At 39.3% G+C, this 21,081-nt stretch overlaps 1 protein-coding gene across 2 annotated transcripts in view; it reads right to left on the bottom strand.

Moving 5' to 3' along the window:
• The window catches only part of LOC121944723 (spermatid perinuclear RNA-binding protein-like), a 141,576-nt gene that overhangs the window by 38,793 nt on the left and 81,702 nt on the right, over window positions 1-21,081 (bottom strand). For both annotated transcript variants that reach the window (XM_088076304.1, XM_088076303.1), the window contains exons 12-13: window positions 19,386-19,594; window positions 17,699-17,848 (exon numbers count right to left, since the gene is read on the bottom strand). In XM_088076304.1, coding sequence (XP_087932430.1) covers window positions 17,699-17,848; window positions 19,386-19,594 — 359 coding nt within the window. The remainder of the gene's footprint in view (window positions 1-17,698; window positions 17,849-19,385; window positions 19,595-21,081) is intronic.

The raw sequence follows: 21,081 nt of genomic DNA, 5'->3' as shown, positions 1-21,081 counted from the left end.
AGCACGCTATTTTATGCAGTTTCCAGGTGTTTTAAGCTTTTTTTGGGAGATGCCATTTTTCTACATTTTTGCCATACTATAGCCTTGCTTTTCGGTCATTTTTTGACATGTCAAATTATCGTGTTTTTGGCCGTTTTTGCAACATTCTATGCCATGGCGCGACTCAGCACGCTATTTTATGCAGTTTCCAGGTGTCTTAAGCTGTTTTTGGGAGATGCCATTTTCCAACGTTTTTGCCATACTATAGCCTTGCTTTTTCGGGTCATTTTTTTGACATGTCAAATTATGGTGTTTTTGGCTGTTGTTGCAACATTCTATGCCATGGCGCGACTCAGCACGCTATCTTATGCAGTTTCCAGGTGTTTTAAGCTTGTTTTGGGAGATGCCATTTTCAACATTTTGCCATACTATAGCCTTGCTTTTGGGTCATTTTTTGACATGTAAAATTATGGTGTTTTTGGCTGTTTTTGCAACATTCTATGCCATGGCGCGACTCAGCACGCTATTTTATGCAGTTTTCAGGTGTTTTAAGCTGGTTTTGGGAGATGCCATTTTTCAACATTTTTGCCATACTATAGCCTTGCTTTTGGGTCATTTTTTGACATGTAAAATTATGGTGTTTTTGGCCGTTTTGCAACATTCTATGCCATGGCGCGACTCAGCACGCTATTTTATGCAGTTTCCAAGTGTTTTAAGCTGTTTTTGGGAGATGCCATTTTTCAACATTTTTGCCATACTATAGCCTTGCTTTTTGGGTCATTTTTTTGACATGTCAAATTATGGTGTTTTTGGCCGTTTTTGCAACATTCTATGCCATGGCGCGACTCAGCACGCTATTTTATGCAGTTTCCAGGTGTTTTAAGCTGTTTTTGGGAGATGCCATTTTCAACATTTTTGCCATACTATAGCCTTGCTTTTCGGGTCATTTTTTCGACATGCCATATTACGGTGCTTTTTGGCCGTTTTTGCAACATTCTATGCCATGGCGCGACTCAGCACGCTATTTTATGCAGTTTCCAGGTGTTTTAAGCTGTTTTTGGGAGATGCCATTTTTCAACATTTTTGCCATACTATAGCCTTGCTTTTCGGGTCATTTTTTTGACATGTAAAATTATGGTGTTTTTGATCGTTTTTACAACATTCTGTGCCATGGCGCGACTTAGCACGCTATTTTATGCAGTTTCCAGGTGTTTTAAGCTTTTTTTGGGAGATGTCATTTTTCAACATTTTTGCCATACTATAGCCTTGCTTTTGGTCATTTTTTGACATGCCAAATTATGGTGCTTTTTTGACCGTTTTTGCAACATTCTATGCCATGGCGCGACTCAGCACGCTATTTTATGCAGTTTCCAGGTGTTTTAAGCTGTTTTTGAGAGATGCCATTTTTTAACATTTTTGCCATACTGTAGCCTTGCTTTTCGGGTCATTTTTTTGACATGTAAAATTATGGTGTTTTGGCCGTTTTGCAACATTCTATGCCATGGCGCGACTCAGCACGCTTATTTTATGCAGTTTCCAGGTGTTTTAAGCTGTTTTTGGGAGATGCCATTTTCAACATTTTGCCATACTATAGCCTTGCTTTTCGGGTCATTTTTTGACATGTAAAATTATGGTGTTTTTGGCTGTTTTGCAACATTCTGTGCCATGGCGCGACTCAGCTCGCTATTTTATGCAGTTTCCAGGTGTTTTAAGCTGTTTTTGGGAGATGCCATTTTTCAACATTTTTGCCATACTATAGCCTTGCTTTTTGGGTCATTTTTTTGACATGTAAAATTATGGTGTTTTTGGCCGTTTTTGCAACATTCTATGCCATGGCGCGACTCAGCACGCTATTTTATGCAGTTTCCAGGTGTTTTAAGCTGTTTTTGGGAGATGCCATTTTTCAACATTTTTGCCATACTATAGCCTTGCTTTTCGGGTCATTTTTTTGACATGTCAAATTATGGTGTTTTTGGCCGTTTTTGCAACATTCTATGCCATGGCGCGACTCAGCACGCTATTTTATGCAGTTTCCAGGTGTTTTAAGCTGTTTTTGAGAGATGCCATTTTTCAACATTTTGCCATACTATAGCCTTGCTTTTCGGGTCATTTTTTGACATGCCAAATTATGGTGTTTTTGGCCGTTTTTGCAACATTCTATGCCATGGCGCGACTCAGCACGCTATTTTATGCAGTTTCCAGGTGTTTTAAGCTGTTTTTGGGAGATGCCATTTTTCAACATTTTTGCCATACTATAGCCTTGCTTTTTGGGTCATTTTTTTGACATGTAAAATTATGGTGTTTTTGACCGTTTTTGCAACATTCTATGCCATGGCGCGACTCAGCACGCTATTTTATGCAGTTTCCAGGTGTTTTAAGCTGTTTTTGGGAGATGCCATTTTTCAACATTTTTGCCATACTATAGCCTTGCTTTTCGGGCCAGTTTTTTGACATGCCATATTACGGTGCTTTTTGGCCGTTTTTGCAACATTCTATGCCATGGCGCGACTCAGCACGCTATTTTATGCAGTTTCCAGGTGTTTTAAGCTGTTTTTGGGATGTGCCATTTTTCAACATTTTTGCCATACTATAGCCTTGCTTTTCGGGTCATTTTTTTGACATGTAAAATTATGGTGTTTTTGACCGTTTTTGCAACATTCTATGCCATGGCGCGACTCAGCACGCTATTTTATGCAGTTTCCAGGTGTTTTAAGCTGTTTTGGGAGATGCCATTTTTCAACATTTTTGCCATACTATAGCCTTGCTTTTCGGGTCATTTTTTTGACATGCCGTATTACGGTGCTTTTTGGCCGTTTTTGCAACATTCTATGCCATGGCGCGTCTTAGCACGCTATTTTATGCAGTTTCCAAGTGTTTTAAGCTGTTTTTGGGAGATGCCATTTTTCAACATTTTTGCCATACTATAGCCTTGCTTTTCGGGTCATTTTTTTGGCATGTCAAATTATGGTGTTTTTGGCTGTTATTGCAACATTCTATGCCATGGCGCGACTCAGCACGCTATCTTATGCAGTTTCCAAGTGTTTTAAGCTGGTTTTGGGAGATGCCATATTTCAACATTTTTGCCATACTATAGCCTTGCTTTTCGGGTCATTTTTTTGACATGCCATATTACGGTGCTTTTTGGCCGTTTTTGCAACATTCTATGCCATGGCGCGACTCAGCACGCTATTTTATGCAGTTTCCAGGTGTTTTAAGCTGTTTTTGGGAGATGCCATTTTTCAACATTTTTGCCATACTATAGCCTTGCTTTTTGGGTCATTTTTTTGACATGTCAAATTATGGTGTTTTTGGCCGTTTTTGCAACATTCTATGCCATGGCGCGACTCAGCACGCTATTTTATGCAGTTTCCAGGTGTTTTAAGCTGTTTTTGGGAGATGCCATTTTTCAACATTTTTGCCATACTATAGCCTTGCTTTTTGGTCATTTTTTGACATGCCATATTATGGTGCTTTTTGGCCGTTTTGCAACATTCTATGCCATGGCGGCGACTCAGCACGCTATTTTATGCAGTTTCCAGGTGTTTTAAGCTGTTTTGGGAGATGCCATTTTCAACATTTTGCCATACTATAGCCTTGCTTTTGGGTCATTTTTTGACATGCCGTATTATGGTGCTTTTTGACCGTTTTGCAACATTCTATGCCATGGCGTCTCAGCACGCTATTTTATGCAGTTTCCAGGTGTTTTAAGCTGTTTTGGGAGATGCCATTTTTCAACATTTTTGCCATACTATAGCCTTGCTTTTCGGGTCATTTTTTTGACATGTCAAATTATGGTGTTTTTGGCCGTTATTGCAACATTCTATGCCATGGCGCGACTCAGCACGCTATTTTATGCAGTTTCCAGGTGTTTTAAGCTGTTTTTGGGAGATGCCATTTTTCAACATTTTTGCCATACTATAGCCTTGCTTTTCAGGTCATTTTTTTGACATGCCATATTACGGTGCTTTTTGGCCGTTTTTGCAACATTCTATGCCATGGCGCTTCTGAGCACGCTATTTTATGCAGTTTCCAAGTGTTTTAAGCTGTTTTTGGGAGATGCCATTTTTCAACATTTTTGCCATACTATAGCCTTGCTTTTTGGGTCATTTTTTTGACATGTCAAATTATGGTGTTTTTGGCCGTTTTTGCAACATTCTATGCCATGGCGCGACTCAGCACGCTATTTTATGCAGTTTCCAGGTGTTTTAAGCTGTTTTTGGGAGATGCCATTTTTCAACATTTTTGCCATACTATAGCCTTGCTTTTCGGGTCATTTTTTTGACATGCCATATTACGGTGCTTTTTGGCCGTTTTTGCAACATTCTATGCCATGGCGCGACTCAGCACGCTATTTTATGCAGTTTCCAGGTGTTTTAAGCTGTTTTTGGGAGATGCCATTTTTCAACATTTTTGCCATACTATAGCCTTGCTTTTCGGGTCATTTTTTTGACATGTAAAATTATGGTGTTTTTGACCGTTTTTGCAACATTCTGTGCCATGGCGAACTCAGCACGCTATTTTATGCAGTTTCCAAGTGTTGTAAGGTGTTTTTGGGAGATGCCATTTTCAACATTTTTGCCATACTATAGCCTTGCTTTCGGTCATTTTTTGACATGCCATATTACGGTGCTTTTTGGCCGTTTTTGCAACATTCTATGCCATGGCGCGACTCAGCACGCTATTTTATGCAGTTTCCAGGTGTTTTAAGCTGTTTTTGGGAGATGCCATTTTTCAACATTTTTGCCATACTATAGCCTTGCTTTTCGGGTCATTTTTTTGACATGTAAAATTATGGTGTTTTTGGCTGTTATTGCAACATTCTATGCCATGGCGCTTCTGAGCACGCTATTTTATGCAGTTTCCAGGTGTTTTAAGCTGTTTTTGGGAGATGCCATTTTTCAACATTTTTGCCATACTATAGCCTTGCTTTTCGGGTCATTTTTTTGACATGCCATATTACGGTGCTTTTTGGCCGTTTTTGCAACATTCTATGCCATGGCACGTCTTAGCACGCTATTTTATGCAGTTTCCAGGTGTTTTAAGCTGTTTTTGGGAGATGCCATTTTTCAACATTTTTGCCATACTATAGCCTTGCTTTTCGGGTCATTTTTTTGACATGTCAAATTATGGTGTTTTTGACCGTTTTTGCAACATTCTGTGCCATGGCGCAACTTAGCACGCTATTTTATGCAGTTTCCAAGGTGTTTTAAGCTGTTTTGGGAGATGCCATTTTCCAACATTTTTGCCATACTATAGCCTTGCTTTTCGGGTCATTTTTTTGACATGCCGTATTGCGGTGCTTTTTGACCGTTTTTGCAACATTCTATGCCATGGCACGTCTTAGCACGCTATTTTATGCAGTTTCCAGGTGTCTTAAGCTGTTTTTGGGAGATGCCATTTTTCAACATTTTTGCCATACTATAGCCTTGCTTTTCGGGTCATTTTTTTGACATGTCAAATTATGGTGTTTTTGGCCGTTATTGCAACATTCTATGCCATGGCGCGACTCAGCACGCTATTTTATGCAGTTTCCAGGTGTTTTAAGCTGTTTTTGGGAGATGCCATTTTTCAACATTTTTGCCATACTATAGCCTTGCTTTTCAGGTCATTTTTTTGACATGCCATATTACGGTGCTTTTTGGCCGTTTTTGCAACATTCTATGCCATGGCGCTTCTGAGCACGCTATTTTATGCAGTTTCCAAGTGTTTTAAGCTGTTTTTGGGAGATGCCATTTTTCAACATTTTTGCCATACTATAGCCTTGCTTTTTGGGTCATTTTTTTGACATGTCAAATTATGGTGTTTTTGGCCGTTTTTGCAACATTCTATGCCATGGCGCGACTCAGCACGCGCTATTTTATGCAGTTTCCAGGTGTTTTAAGCTGTTTTGGGAGATGCCATTTTCAACATTTTTGCCATACTATAGCCTTGCTTTTCGGGTCATTTTTTTGACATGCCATATTACGGTGCTTTTTGGCCGTTTTTGCAACATTCTATGCCATGGCGCGACTCAGCACGCTATTTTATGCAGTTTCCAGGTGTTTTAAGCTGTTTTTGGGATGTGCCATTTTTCAACATTTTTGCCATACTATAGCCTTGCTTTTCGGGTCATTTTTTTGACATGTAAAATTATGGTGTTTTTGACCGTTTTTGCAACATTCTATGCCATGGCGCGACTCAGCACGCTATTTTATGCAGTTTCCAGGTGTTTTAAGCTGTTTTTGGGAGATGCCATTTTTCAACATTTTTGCCATACTATAGCCTTGCTTTTCAGGTCATTTTTTTGATATGTAAAATTATGGTGTTTTTGACCGTTTTTGCAACATTCTATGCCATGGCGCTTCTGAGCACGCTATTTTATGCAGTTTCCAGGTGTTTTAAGCTGTTTTTGGGAGATGCCATTTTTCAACATTTTTGCCATACTATAGCCTTGCTTTTCGGGCCAGTTTTTTGACATGCCATATTACGGTGCTTTTTGGCCGTTTTTGCAACATTCTATGCCATGGCGTGTCTTAGCACGCTATTTTATGCAGTTTCCAGGTGTCTTAAGCTGTTTTTGGGAGATGCCATTTTTCAACATTTTTGCCATACTATAGCCTTGCTTTTCGGGTCATTTTTTTGACATGTCAAATTATGGTGTTTTTGGCCGTTTTTGCAACATTCTATGCCATGGCGCGACTCAGCAGACTATTTTATGCAGTTTCCAGGTGTTTTAAGCTGTTTTTGGGAGATGCCATTTTTCAACATTTTTGCCATACTATAGCCTTGCTTTTCAGGTCATTTTTTTGACATGCCATATTACGGTGCTTTTTGGCCGTTTTTGCAACATTCTATGCCATGGCGCGTCTTAGCACGCTATCTTATGCAGTTTCCAGGTGTTTTAAGCTGTTTTTGGGAGATGCCATTTTTCAACATTTTTGCCATACTATAGCCTTGCTTTTCGGGTCATTTTTTTGACATGTAAAATTATGGTGTTTTTGACCGTTTTTGCAACATTCTGTGCCATGGCGCAACTTAGCACGCTATTTTATGCAGTTTCCAAGTGTTTTAAGCTGTTTTTGGGAGATGCCATTTTTCAACATTTTTGCCATACTATAGCCTTGCTTTTCGGGTCATTTTTTTGACATGCCATATTACGGTGCTTTTTGGCCGTTTTTGCAACATTCTATGCCATGGCGCGACTCAGCACGCTATTTTATGCAGTTTCCAGGTGTTTTAAGCTGTTTTTGGGAGATGCCATTTTTCAACATTTTTGCCATACTATAGCCTTGCTTTTCGGGTCATTTTTTTGACATGTAAAATTATGGTGTTTTTGACCGTTTTTGCAACATTCTATGCCATGGCGCTTCTGAGCACGCTATTTTATGCAGTTTCCAGGTGTTTTAAGCTGTTTTTGGGAGATGCCATTTTTCAACATTTTTGCCATACTATAGCCTTGCTTTTCGGGTCATTTTTTTGACATGCCATATTACGGTGCTTTTGGCCGTTTTGCAACATTCTATGCCATGGCACGTCTTAGCACGCTATTTTATGCAGTTTCCAGGTGTTTTAAGCTGTTTTTGGGAGATGCCATTTTTCAACATTTTTGCCATACTATAGCCTTGCTTTTCGGGTCATTTTTTTGACATGTCAAATTATGGTGTTTTTGACCGTTTTTGCAACATTCTGTGCCATGGCGCAACTTAGCACGCTATTTTATGCAGTTTCCAAGTGTTTTAAGCTGTTTTTGGGAGATGCCATTTTCCAACATTTTTGCCATACTATAGCCTTGCTTTTCGGGTCATTTTTTTGACATGCCGTATTACGGTGCTTTTTGGCCGTTTTTGCAACATTCTATGCCATGGCGCGTCTTAGCACGCTATTTTATGCAGTTTCCAGGTGTTTTAAGCTGTTTTTGGGAGATGCCATTTTTCAACATTTTTGCCATACTATAGCCTTGCTTTTCGGGTCATTTTTTTGACATGTCAAATTATGGTGTTTTTGGCCGTTATTGCAACATTCTATGCCATGGCGCGACTCAGCACGCTATTTTATGCAGTTTCCAGGTGTTTTAAGCTGTTTTTGGGAGATGCCATTTTTCAACATTTTTGCCATACTATAGCCTTGCTTTTCAGGTCATTTTTTTGACATGCCATATTACGGTGCTTTTTGGCCGTTTTTGCAACATTCTATGCCATGGCGCTTCACCAGCACGCTATTTTATGCAGTTTCAAGTGTTTTAAGCTGTTTTGGGAGATGCCATTTTTCAACATTTTTGCCATACTATAGCCTTGCTTTTTGGGTCATTTTTTTGACATGTCAAATTATGGTGTTTTTGGCCGTTTTTGCAACATTCTATGCCATGGCGCGACTCAGCACGCTATTTTATGCAGTTTCCAGGTGTTTTAAGCTGTTTTTGGGAGATGCCATTTTTCAACATTTTTGCCATACTATAGCCTTGCTTTTTGGGTCATTTTTTTGACATGCCATGTTACGGTGCTTTTTGGCCGTTTTTGCAACATTCTATGCCATGGCGCGTCTTAGCACGCTATTTTATGCAGTTTCCAGGTGTTTTAAGCTGTTTTTGGGAGATGCCATTTTTCAACATTTTTGCCATACTATAGCCTTGCTTTTCGGGTCATTTTTTTGACATGTCAAATTATGGTGTTTTTGGCCGTTATTGCAACATTCTATGCCATGGCGCGACTCAGCAGACTATTTTATGCAGTTTCCAGGTGTTTTAAGCTGTTTTTGGGAGATGCCATTTTTCAACATTTTGCCATACTATAGCCTTGCTTTTCAGGTCATTTTTTGACATGCCATATTACGGTGCTTTTGGCCGTTTTGCAACATTCTATGCCATGGCGCGTCTTAGCACGCTATCTTATGCAGTTTCCAGGTGTTTTAAGCTTTTTTTGGGAGATGCCATTTTTCAACGTTTTTGCCATACTATAGCCTTGCTTTTCGGGTCATTTTTTTGACATGTCAAATTATGGTGTTTTGGCCGTTTTTGCAACATTCTATGCCATGGCGCGACTCAGCACGCTATCTTATGCAGTTTCCAAGTGTTTTAAGCTGGTTTTGGGAGATGCCATATTTCAACATTTTTGCCATACTATAGCCTTGCTTTTTGGGTCATTTTTTTGACATGCCATATTACGGTGCTTTTTGGCCGTTTTTGCAACATTCTATGCCATGGCGCGACTCAGCACGCTATTTTATGCAGTTTCCAGGTGTTTTAAGCAGTTTTGGGGAGATGCCATATTTCAACATTTTGCCATACTATAGCCTTGCTTTTCAGGTCATTTTTTGACATGTAAAATTATGGTGTTTTTGACCGTTTTTGCAACATTCTATGCCATGGCGCTTCTGAGCACGCTATTTTATGCAGTTTCCAGTTGTTTTAAGCTGTTTTTGGGAGATGCCATTTTTCAACATTTTTGCCATACTATAGCCTTGCTTTTGGTCATTTTTTGACATGCCAAATTATGGTGTTTTTTGGCCGTTTTGCAACATTCTATGCCATGGCGTCTTAGCACGCTATTTTATGCAGTTTCCAGGTGTTTTAAGCTGTTTTTGGGAGATGCCATTTTTCAACATTTTGCCATACTATAGCCTTGCTTTTGGGTCATTTTTTGACATGTCAAATTATGGTGTTTTGACCGTTTTGCAACATTCTATGCCATGGCGCGTCTTAGCACGCTATTTTATGCAGTTTCCAGGTGTTTTAAGCTGTTTTTGGGAGATGCCATTTTTCAACATTTTTGCCATACTATAGCCTTGCTTTTTGGGTCATTTTTTTGACATGCCATATTACGGTGCTTTTGACCGTTTTGCAACATTCTATGCCATGGCGCGACTCAGCACGCTATTTTATGCAGTTTCCAGGTGTTTTAAGCTGTTTTTGGGAGATGCCATTTTTCAACATTTTGCCATAGTATAGCCTTGCTTTTCGGGTCAGTTTTTTGACATGTCAAATTATGGTGTTTTTGGCCGTTATTGCAACATTCTATGCCATGGCGCGACTCAGCACGCTATTTTATGCAGTTTCCAGGTGTTTTAAGCTGTTTTTGGGAGATGCCATTTTCAACATTTTTGCCATAGTATAGCCTTGCTTTTCGGGTCATTTTTTGACATGTAAAATTATGGTGTTTTGACCATTTTGCAACATTCTATGCCATGGCGCGACTCAGCACGCTATTTTATGCAGTTTCCAGGTGTTTTAAGCTGTTTTGGGAGATGCCATTTTTCAACATTTTGCCATACTATAGCCTTGCTTTTGGGTCATTTTTTGACATGTAAAATTATGGTGTTTTTGACCGTTTTTGCAACATTCTATGCCATGGCGCGTCTTAGCACGCTATTTTATGCAGTTTCCAGGTGTTTTAAGCTGTTTTTGGGAGATGCCATTTTTGAACATTTTTGCCATACTATAGCCTTGCTTTTCGGGTCATTTTTTGACATGTAAAATTATGGTGTTTTGACCGTTTTGCAACATTCTATGCCATGGCGCGACTCAGCAGACTATTTTATGCAGTTTCCAAGTGTTTTAAGCTTTTTTGGAGATGCCATTTTCAACATTTTTGCCATACTATAGCCTTGCTTTTGGGTCATTTTTTGACATGTAAAATTATGGTGTTTTTGACCGTTTTGCAACATTCTATGCCATGGCGCGACTCAGCAGACTATTTTATGCAGTTTCCAAGTGTTTTAAGCTTTTTTTGGGAGATGCCATTTTTCAACATTTTTGCCATACTATAGCCTTGCTTTTCGGGTCATTTTTTTGAAAGGCCATATTACGGTGCTTTTTGGCCGTTTTTGCAACATTCTATGCCATGGCGTGTCTTAGCACGCTAATTTATGCAGTTTCCAAGTGTTTTAAGCTTTTTTTGGGAGATGCCATTTTTCAACATTTTTGCCATACTATAGCCTTGCTTTTGGGGTCATTTTTTTTGACATGCCATATTACGGTGCTTTTTGACCGTTTTTGCAACATTCTGTGCCATGGCGCGATTCAGCACGCTATTTTATGCAGTTTCCAAGTGTTTTAAGCTGTTTTGGGAGATGCCATTTTCAACATTTTGCCATAGTATAGCCTTGCTTTTCGCGTCATTCTTTTGACATGTAAAATTATGGTGTTTTTGACTGTTTTTGCAACATTCTGTGCCATGGCGCGACTCAGCACGCTATTTTATGCAGTTTCCAGGTGTTTTAAGCTGTTTTTTGGGAGATGCCATTTTTCAACATTTTGCCATACAAAAATGCTTTTTGGGTCATTTTTTTGACATGCCATATTACGGTGCTTTTTGACCGTTTTTGCAACATTCTGTGCCATGGCGCGATTCAGCACGCTATTTTATGCAGTTTCCAAGTGTTTTAAGCTGTTTTTGGGAGATGCCATTTTTCAGCATTTTTGCCATAGTATAGCCTTGCTTTTCGCGTCATTCTTTTGACATGTAAAATTATGGTGTTTTTGACTGTTTTTGCAACATTCTGTGCCATGGCGCGACTCAGCACGCTATTTTATGCAGTTTCCAGGTGTTTTAAGCTGTTTTTGGGAGATGCCAATTTTCAACATTTTTGCCATACTATAGCCTTGCTTTTCGGGTCATTTTTTTGACATGCCGTATTACGGTGCTTTTTGGCCGTTTTTGCAACATTCTATGCCATGGCGTCTTAGCACGCTATTTTATGCAGTTTCCAGGTGTTTTAAGCTGTTTTTGGGAGATGCCATTTTTCAACATTTTTGCCATACTATAGCCTTGCTTTTTGGGTCATTTTTTTGACATGCCATATTACGGTGCTTTTTGGCTGTTTTGCAACATTCTATGCCATGGCGCGACTCAGCACGCTATTTTATGCAGTTTCCAGGTGTTTTAAGCTTTTTTGGGAGATGCCATTTTTCAACATTTTGCCATACTATAGCCTTGCTTTTGGTCATTTTTTGACATGTAAAATTATGGTGTTTTTGACCGTTTTTGCAACATTCTGTGCCATGGCGCGACTCAGCACGCTATTTTATGCAGTTTCCAAGTGTTTTAAGCTGTTTTTGGGAGATGCCATTTTCCAACATTTTTGCCATACTATAGCCTTGCTTTTCGGGTCATTTTTTTGACATGCCATATTACGGTGCTTTTTGACCGTTTTTGCAACATTCTATGCCATGGCGCGACTCAGCACGCTATTTTATGCAGTTTCCAGGTGTTTTAAGCTGTTTTTGGGAGATGCCATTTTTCAACATTTTTGCCATAGTATAGCCTTGCTTTTCGGGTCAGTTTTTTGACATGTCAAATTATGGTGTTTTGGCCGTTATTGCAACATTCTGTGCCATTGCGCGCCTCAGCACGCTATTTTATGCAGTTTCCAGGTGTTTTAAGCTGTTTTTGGGATGTGCCATTTTCAACATTTTGCCATACTATAGCCTTGCTTTTGGGTCATTTTTTGACATGTAAAATTATGGTGATTTTGACCGTTTTGCAACATTCTATGCCATGGCCTTAGCACGCTATTTTATGCAGTTTCCAGGTGTTTTAAGCTGTTTTTGGGAGATGCCATTTTTCAACATTTTGCCATACTATAGCCTTGCTTTTCGGGTCATTTTTTTGACATGTAAAATTATGGTGTTTTTGACCGTTTTTGCAACATTCTATGCCATGGCGCGACTCAGCAGACTATTTTATGCAGTTTCCAAGTGTTTTAAGCTTTTTTTGGGAGATGCCATTTTTCAACATTTTTGCCATACTATAGCCTTGCTTTTGGGGTCATTTTTTTGACATGTAAAATTATGGTGTTTTTGACCCTTTTTGCAACATTCTATGCCATGGCGCGACTCAGCAGACTATTTTATGCAGTTTCCAAGTGTTTTAAGCTTTTTTTGGGAGATGCCATTTTTCAACATTTTGCCATACTATAGCCTTGCTTTTGGGTCATTTTTTGAAAGGCCATATTACGGTGCTTTTGGCCGTTTTGCAACATTCTATGCCATGGCGTGTCTTAGCACGCTATCTTATGCAGTTCCCAAGTGTTTTAAGCTTTTTTTGGGAGATGCCATTTTTCAACATTTTTGCCATACTATAGCCTTGCTTTTTGGGTCATTTTTTTGACATGCCATATTACGGTGCTTTTTGGCCGTTTTTGCAAAATTCTGTGCCATGGCGCGATTCAGCACGCTATTTTATGCAGTTTCCAAGTGTTTTAAGCTGTTTTTGGGAGATGCCATTTTCAACATTTTGCCATAGTATAGCCTTGCTTTTTGGGTCATTTTTTTGACATGTAAAATTATGGTGTTTTTGACTGTTTTTGCAACATTCTGTGCCATGGCGCGACTCAGCACGCTATTTTATGCAGTTTCCAGGTGTTTTAAGCTGTTTTTGGGAGATGCCATTTTTCAACATTTTTGCCATACAAAAATGCTTTTTGGGTCATTTTTTTGACATGCCATATTACGGTGCTTTTTGACCGTTTTTGCAACATTCTGTGCCATGGCGCGATTCAGCACGCTATTTTATGCAGTTTCCAAGTGTTTTAAGCTTTTTTGGGGGGATGCCATTTTTCAACATTTTTACCATAGTATAGCCTTGCTTTTTGGGTCATTTTTTTGACATGTAAAATTATGGTGTTTTTGACTGTTTTTGCAACATTCTGTGCCATGGCGCGACTCAGCACGCTATTTTATGCAGTTTCCAGGTGTTTTAAGCTGTTTTTGGGAGATGCCATTTTTCAACATTTTTGCCATACTATAGCCTTGCTTTTCGGGTCAGTTTTTTGACATGCCATATTTCGGTGCTTTTGGCCGTTTTGCAACATTCTATGCCATGGCGCGTCTTAGCACGCTATTTTATGCAGTTTCCAGGTGTTTTAAGCTGTTTTTGGGAGATGCCATTTTTCAACATTTTTGCCATACTATAGCCTTGCTTTTTGGGTCATTTTTTTGACATGCCATATTACGGTGCTTTTTGGCTGTTTTTGCAACATTCTATGCCATGGCGCGACTCAGCACGCTATTTTATGCAGTTTCCAGGTGTTTTAAGCTTTTTTTGGGAGATGCCATTTTTCAACATTTTTGCCATACTATAGCCTTGCTTTTCGGGTCATTTTTTTGACATGTAAAATTATGGTGTTTTTGACCGTTTTTGCAACATTCTGTGCCATGGCGCGACTCAGCACGCTATTTTATGCAGTTTCCAAGTGTTTTAAGCTGTTTTTGGGAGATGCCATTTTCCAACATTTTTGCCATACTATAGCCTTGCTTTTCGGGTCATTTTTTTGACATGCCATATTACGGTGCTTTTTGACCGTTTTTGCAACATTCTATGCCATGGCGCGACTCAGCACGCTATTTTATGCAGTTTCCAGGTGTTTTAAGCTGTTTTTGGGAGATGCCATTTTTCAACATTTTTGCCATAGTATAGCCTTGCTTTTCGGGTCAGTTTTTTGACATGTCAAATTATGGTGTTTTTGGCCGTTATTGCAACATTCTATGCCATGGCGCGACTCAGCACGCTATTTTATGCAGTTTCCAGGTGTTTTAAGCTGTTTTTGGGATGTGCCATTTTTCAACATTTTTGCCATACTATAGCCTTGCTTTTCGGGTCATTTTTTTGACATGTAAAATTATGGTGTTTTTGACCGTTTTTGCAACATTCTATGCCATGGCGCGTCTTAGCACGCTATTTTATGCAGTTTCCAGGTGTTTTAAGCTGTTTTTGGGAGATGCCATTTTTCAACATTTTTGCCATACTATAGCCTTGCTTTTCGGGTCATTTTTTTGACATGTAAAATTATGGTGTTTTTGACCGTTTTTGCAACATTCTATGCCATGGCGCGACTCAGCAGACTATTTTATGCAGTTTCCAAGTGTTTTAAGCTTTTTTTGGGAGATGCCATTTTTCAACATTTTTGCCATACTATAGCCTTGCTTTTCGGGTCATTTTTTTGACATGTAAAATTATGGTGTTTTTGACCGTTTTTGCAACATTCTATGCCATGGCGCGACTCAGCAGACTATTTTATGCAGTTTCCAAGTGTTTTAAGCTTTTTTTGGGAGATGCCATTTTTCAACATTTTTGCCATACTATAGCCTTGCTTTTCGGGTCATTTTTTTGAAAGGCCATATTACGGTGCTTTTTGGCCGTTTTTGCAACATTCTATGCCATGGCGTGTCTTAGCACGCTAATTTATGCAGTTTCCAAGTGTTTTAAGCTTTTTTTGGGAGATGCCATTTTTCAACATTTTTGCCATACTATAGCCTTGCTTTTGGGGTCATTTTTTTTGACATGCCATATTACGGTGCTTTTTGACCGTTTTTGCAACATTCTGTGCCATGGCGCGATTCAGCACGCTATTTTATGCAGTTTCCAAGTGTTTTAAGCTGTTTTTGGGAGATGCCATTTTTCAACATTTTTGCCATAGTATAGCCTTGCTTTTCGCGTCATTCTTTTGACATGTAAAATTATGGTGTTTTTGACTGTTTTTGCAACATTCTGTGCCATGGCGCGACTCAGCACGCTATTTTATGCAGTTTCCAAGTGTTTTAAGCTTTTTTTGGGAGATGCCATTTTTCAACATTTTTGCCATACTATAGCCTTGCTTTTTGGGTCATTTTTTTGACATGCCATATTACGGTGCTTTTTGGCCATTTTTGCAACATTCTGTGCCATGGCGCGACTCAGCACGCTATTTTCTGCAGTTTCCAAGTGTTTTAAGCTGTTTTTGGGAGATGCCATTTTTCAACATTTTTGCCATACTATAGCCTTGCTTTTCGCGTCATTCTTTTGACATGTAAAATTATGGTGTTTTTGACTGTTTTTGCAACATTCTGTGCCATGGCGCGACTCAGCACGCTATTTTATGCAGTTTCCAGGTGTTTTAAGCTGTTTTTGGGAGATGCCAATTTTCAACATTTTTGCCATACTATAGCCTTGCTTTTCGGGTCATTTTTTTGACATGTAAAATTATGGTGTTTTTGGCCGTTTTTGCAACATTCTATGCCATGGCGCGTCTTAGCACGCTATTTTATGCAGTTTCCAGGTGTTTTAAGCTGTTTTTGGGAGATGCCATTTTTCAACATTTTTGCCATACTATAGCCTTGCTTTTTGGGTCATTTTTTTGACATGCCATATTACGGTGCTTTTTGGCTGTTTTTGCAACATTCTATGCCATGGCGCGACTCAGCACGCTATTTTATGCAGTTTCCAAGTGTTTTAAGCTTTTTTTGGGAGATGCCATTTTTCAACATTTTTGCCATACTATAGCCTTGCTTTTTGGGTCATTTTTTTGACATGTAAAATTATGGTGTTTTTGACCGTTTTTGCAACATTCTGTGCCATGGCGCGTCTTAGCACGCTATTTTCTTCAGTTTCCAAGTGTTTTAAGCTGTTTTTGGGAGATGCCATTTTCCAACATTTTTGCCATACTATAGCCTTGCTTTTTGGGTCATTTTTTTGACATGCCATATTACGGTGCTTTTTGACCGTTTTTGCAACATTCTATGCCATGGCGCGACTCAGCACGCTATTTTATGCAGTTTCCAGGTGTTTTAAGCTGTTTTTGGGAGATGCCATTTTTCAACATTTTTGCCATACTATAGCCTTGCTTTTCGGGTCATTCTTTTGACATGTCAAATTATGGTGTTTTTGGCCGTTTTTGCAACATTCTGTGCCATGGCGCGACTCAGCACGCTATTTTATGCAGTTTCCAGGTGTTTTAAGCTGTTTTTGGGAGATGCCATTTTTCAACATTTTTGCCATACTATAGCCTTGCTTTTCGGGTCATTCTTTTGACATGTCAAATTATGGTGTTTTTGGCCGTTTTTGCAACATTCTGTGCCATGGCGCGACTCAGCACGCTATTTTATGCAGTTTCCAGGTGTTTTAAGCTGTTTTTGGGAGATGCCATTTTTCAACATTTTTGCCATACTATAGCCTTGCTTTTCAGGTAATTTCTTTGACATGACATGTTATTGTGTTTGTGGTCGTTTTTGCAACATTCTATGGTATGGCATGTCTTAGCATGATTTTCTTTTACAGGTGTTTTTAGCTGTTTCTGGGACTTTTTTTCGACATTTTTGCCATACAAAAATAATGCTTTTTGGGTTATTTTCGGACACTCCATATTATTGTGTTTCCGGCCATTTTTGCCACATTCTATTCTATGGCTTGTCCTGGCACGCTATTTAATACAGTTTTCAGGTGATTTCAGGCGTGCTGTGGCATACAATCTCGAAAAAATGGCCAAAAAACCACAATCATATCGCCTTTTGAAAAAATGACCCAAAAAACAATATAATAGTATCTTCAAAAATGTCAAAAATAATATGTCCCCAAAATAAATGAAAACCACATAAAATAGCATGCCAAGACAAGCCATGAATCCCCAATTCCTCTGTGAAATCGAGCACTATCACCTCCCAGAAATCCAGAAATAAGTGGCTGCTCCCGTGTATATGGGGCTTGTGTTTCCATTATCGCTCTCATAACACGCCTATGTCATCTCTGATTGGAAAAAATGGCGGCCCGTGCAGTGGCTGCAATAGAAATAAAGTTGCTACTTTAATTAAGCTGTTGAATGTATCAGCAGAGGAGAAGTCGCAGAACATCACTCAGTGGAGATGCAGCCATCTTGCAATTGTATTTTATCCACATTTTGAAAATATCGCCTCATTTTTGCGCAGATCTGTAATGCAAACCCGTCTATAGTGTGCGTGTGTGTGTGCGTGTGTGTGTGTTTGTGTCCTGCTCACCTCCTGCGTGTCTGTGGAGGACGTGATGGACGTGGAGCTGGAGCTGGTGGACATCCTGTCGTTTTTGCCTTCGCCGTCTGACTTCTCGTCGGCGCTCAGAGAGTCCACGTCTCCATCACCACCGAGCACGAATCCCAGAGCCTGCAGCGCCTGGCGAGGTAACACACACACACACACACACACACACACACACACACACACAAAACGTCCATTACAGTCAGTAAACAGTCTGGTCTCCACTGCGTTCAGACTGATCATCATCTAATTACACAAGTCACCGGTACCCATTCATATCCATCACGTTTGACTGAGCTGCCCTTGAGCAAGGCACTGAACAGCCTGACAGCTGCGTCAGTGAGGCTGCAAAGCGGCCATAGACACAAACAGCACAGAGTCCGGCCGTGCTGGGCGGCTCGGACGCGTGAATGTGTAACTGAATGAATAAATGTGCGTGAGGAAGTGTGAGCAGGCACAGTGAAAAAGTTCAAAAACAGCTTTGTGACTAAACGTTCTCTGTTCTCTCATCGAGCTCAGAGCTTCTTTGTGTCTTTGTCACTCACTCTTTTTAGTTACAGTCACATGATTAAATGAAAGGCAGAGAGGGAGGACGGGCTGGTCATGTGATGTTGTCACAGCAGATGTTACACGTCTGAGCTCGGAGACGCTGCTCAGAAAAACCGGCATACTGAGTTTTTATGGAAAAAATTAAAACATTTTTAATGTTTCATGTCTGCCTGTGTGTCTAGAGTTTTAATAACAGGTAATATCAGTGTATGAACACATAGAGGAGCGTGTGAGTGTAGAATTGATTAAGATGTGAAGGTCTGAGGCCACGTTTAGACGGCTCATAGGTCTCATAGGACCCGTACATTTCTAGTTTACACGACGACAGAAGAGGTGGCATTTTTTTTTAAAAAAGAGAGACTCAATTAGCAAATAAGCTGTTTGAGGTAATTTGCCTCATTTGAGATTGCATGTCCTTCGATGTGACGAGTGAAAATCACACTGGCTGGATGTGCACTACACGGTTCAAGCAACCAAATTCCATTTGTTTCCTCTCATGTGGCACAGATCAGATTTGTATCATGACCGTGTACGCGGGAAAAAAGCAAATGTAACCGGAAATTCTCACTTCAGTTTCAGGCCTCATTCAAGTGTGGAAATAAATCAGAAATGATTCAGATATCTGCAAATGAGTCTGTAGTTTATAAACACAGGTCAGATACACCCTGGCATTGCGAGTCGTATGTAATTAAATATGCAATGACGATCAACCAAAAATGAAAATTCAGACAATAATGAAACTTTTGAAAAATGATCCAAAAACAACATAGTATAGTACGTCGTCAAAAATGGCACAAAATCGTCGTAGTATAGTATATCGTCAAATATAACCCAAAAACTTGATAGTATAGTATGTCGTCAAAAATGACCCAAAAATCTTCATTGTATAGTACGTTGTCCAAAATGACCAACAATGACCCAAAGACATCATACTGTACTATGGCATCAAAAATTCCCTTAAAAGGTAATAGTAGAGTATTAGTCATCAAAAATCACCCAAAATGACCAAAAAATGACACAGTATACAATGCCGTCAAAAATGACCCTAAAATGTCATTGTATAGTATGTCGTCAAAATGAAAATGAAAATGATTTTTTCGGTTTGTGTCGCTCATCTGAATACCTTGAGGGCCACCTGCAGCTTGGCGGTTCTCTTGGAGTTCCCGGTGGCCTGGTAGGTGGTTCCCTGGATCTCCACAGACATGGTGAAGACCGGAGCGTGCACCGGGCCGGACTGGGACAGCAGGCGGTACTGCAGGCCCGGGTGGATCTGGTTCAGACGCATCAGAGCGTTCATGGGGTGGTTTGGATCCGTCATCCTCCAGTCCAGGACTACAGGAGGAGAGAACATAAGATCCCTAAATATTTATTCTGGCTTCACACATACAAAGAAAAATACAGGTCGACCGTCAGCGAGACGCTCGCTTTTCTCAACGTGATTTTAAATTAACATTCAAGTAAATTTAGATTTGATTTGATTTGAATTTTTGAAAAAAAAATATTTCTGAACGTCACAGGGTTAATACGCACCGATAACATTTCCCAGACTTTTCCATGACTTAAAGGCAGTTTTAAGACCACACATTCTCTGAAAGCTCCGTCGATACTCCTTATTGGGTCTTTATCGTTACTATTTAACAGCGCCTTGAAATTATTTTTAAAAATAATGAATTCAGATCATGACTAGAAGTGATTATTTTAAATATAACTTAGGGACTGCTTGTTATTCATGAGAGGGGAGGGGGGTGCAAAGACTGTGTGTTTTTATTTTGGGGGAAGATCAAACAACGTTAAACAGTTATATTTTGTATTAATTTAATGCTATTTTTTTTTTTTTAAAGAAAACAAGCCTTTCAAACCCACGTGTCGATTTATTTGTCTTTTTAAATTTGGGGCATTTTTTTCACCCTCTAAGTCTTTTGGTGATTTATTATGCTCTAGATTTCTTTTGGTGATTTTTTTAATTTTGTTTTTTGTTTGAAAAGTTTTGATAATTTTTAAAAACCTTTTGTTGATTTGGTTTTCTTAAAAATGTTTTGCCATTTTTTTGTCTGTGTGTTTTTAAAGAAAATAAATAAATAAATAAAAAAAATTTTCTTTCAATATTTTTTGTGTTTTTAAAGAAAATGTGCCTTTCAAAATTAAAACTGCCAAAATTACACCATTTATTGTATGCCGAAACGGTAACAAGTTAAATTTCTGATGGTCCTTGAATACATCACGTAGGGCGGATACTTCATGCATTTTCTCGTATATATACATATATTTTTATGGTTGTGATGCTAACGTACTTGTGTGATGTGTTTGCTTTGTACCACCTGCCTGCCTGGGACAACAGATGTAAACTAGCCTTTTATATGCATATTTTTATATGCAAATTTTTACCAATGTGCACTATCCCTTTTCTTAAATAAATAAGTGAATAAATAAAAGTTTAGATCCAGCGTTATTTATAAAACATTCATTGCTGAAGCCTTGGCACAAAATAATGGAAATTCAGGATGAAACAGCAGGTGTAACAATGTTACTTTTAATAGCAAAGAAAATATTGACACTTAAAACCTAAAAAACCTGCTGAGCTCTTGTGCATGGACTCCATCAGCGGTCAATCTCTCCATCAATAAAACAAGAATAATCAGTAATAGCAGAGAGAAAACACCGGCTGATGAGATGACACCGTGTTACACGGAGCCACTTCACACCTCCACACTGCCGAGAGGTGAGGAGCTCTCTGCCTCCCCTGAGCCTCCGAGCAGCAATATCTCACAGCTGATTTGAAATTGAAGACGTGACACTCGGTGACACCTATTATAACGAAA

The sequence above is a fragment of the Plectropomus leopardus genome, chromosome 4 (assembly GCF_026936395.1).
Source record: "Plectropomus leopardus strain MGB_pleo_1.0 chromosome 4, ASM2693639v1, whole genome shotgun sequence".
Classification (NCBI taxonomy): domain Eukaryota; kingdom Metazoa; phylum Chordata; class Actinopteri; order Perciformes; family Serranidae; genus Plectropomus; species Plectropomus leopardus.
Note: the sequence above shows the minus strand (reverse complement) of the source record. Positions and strands in the feature narration are given on the sequence as shown.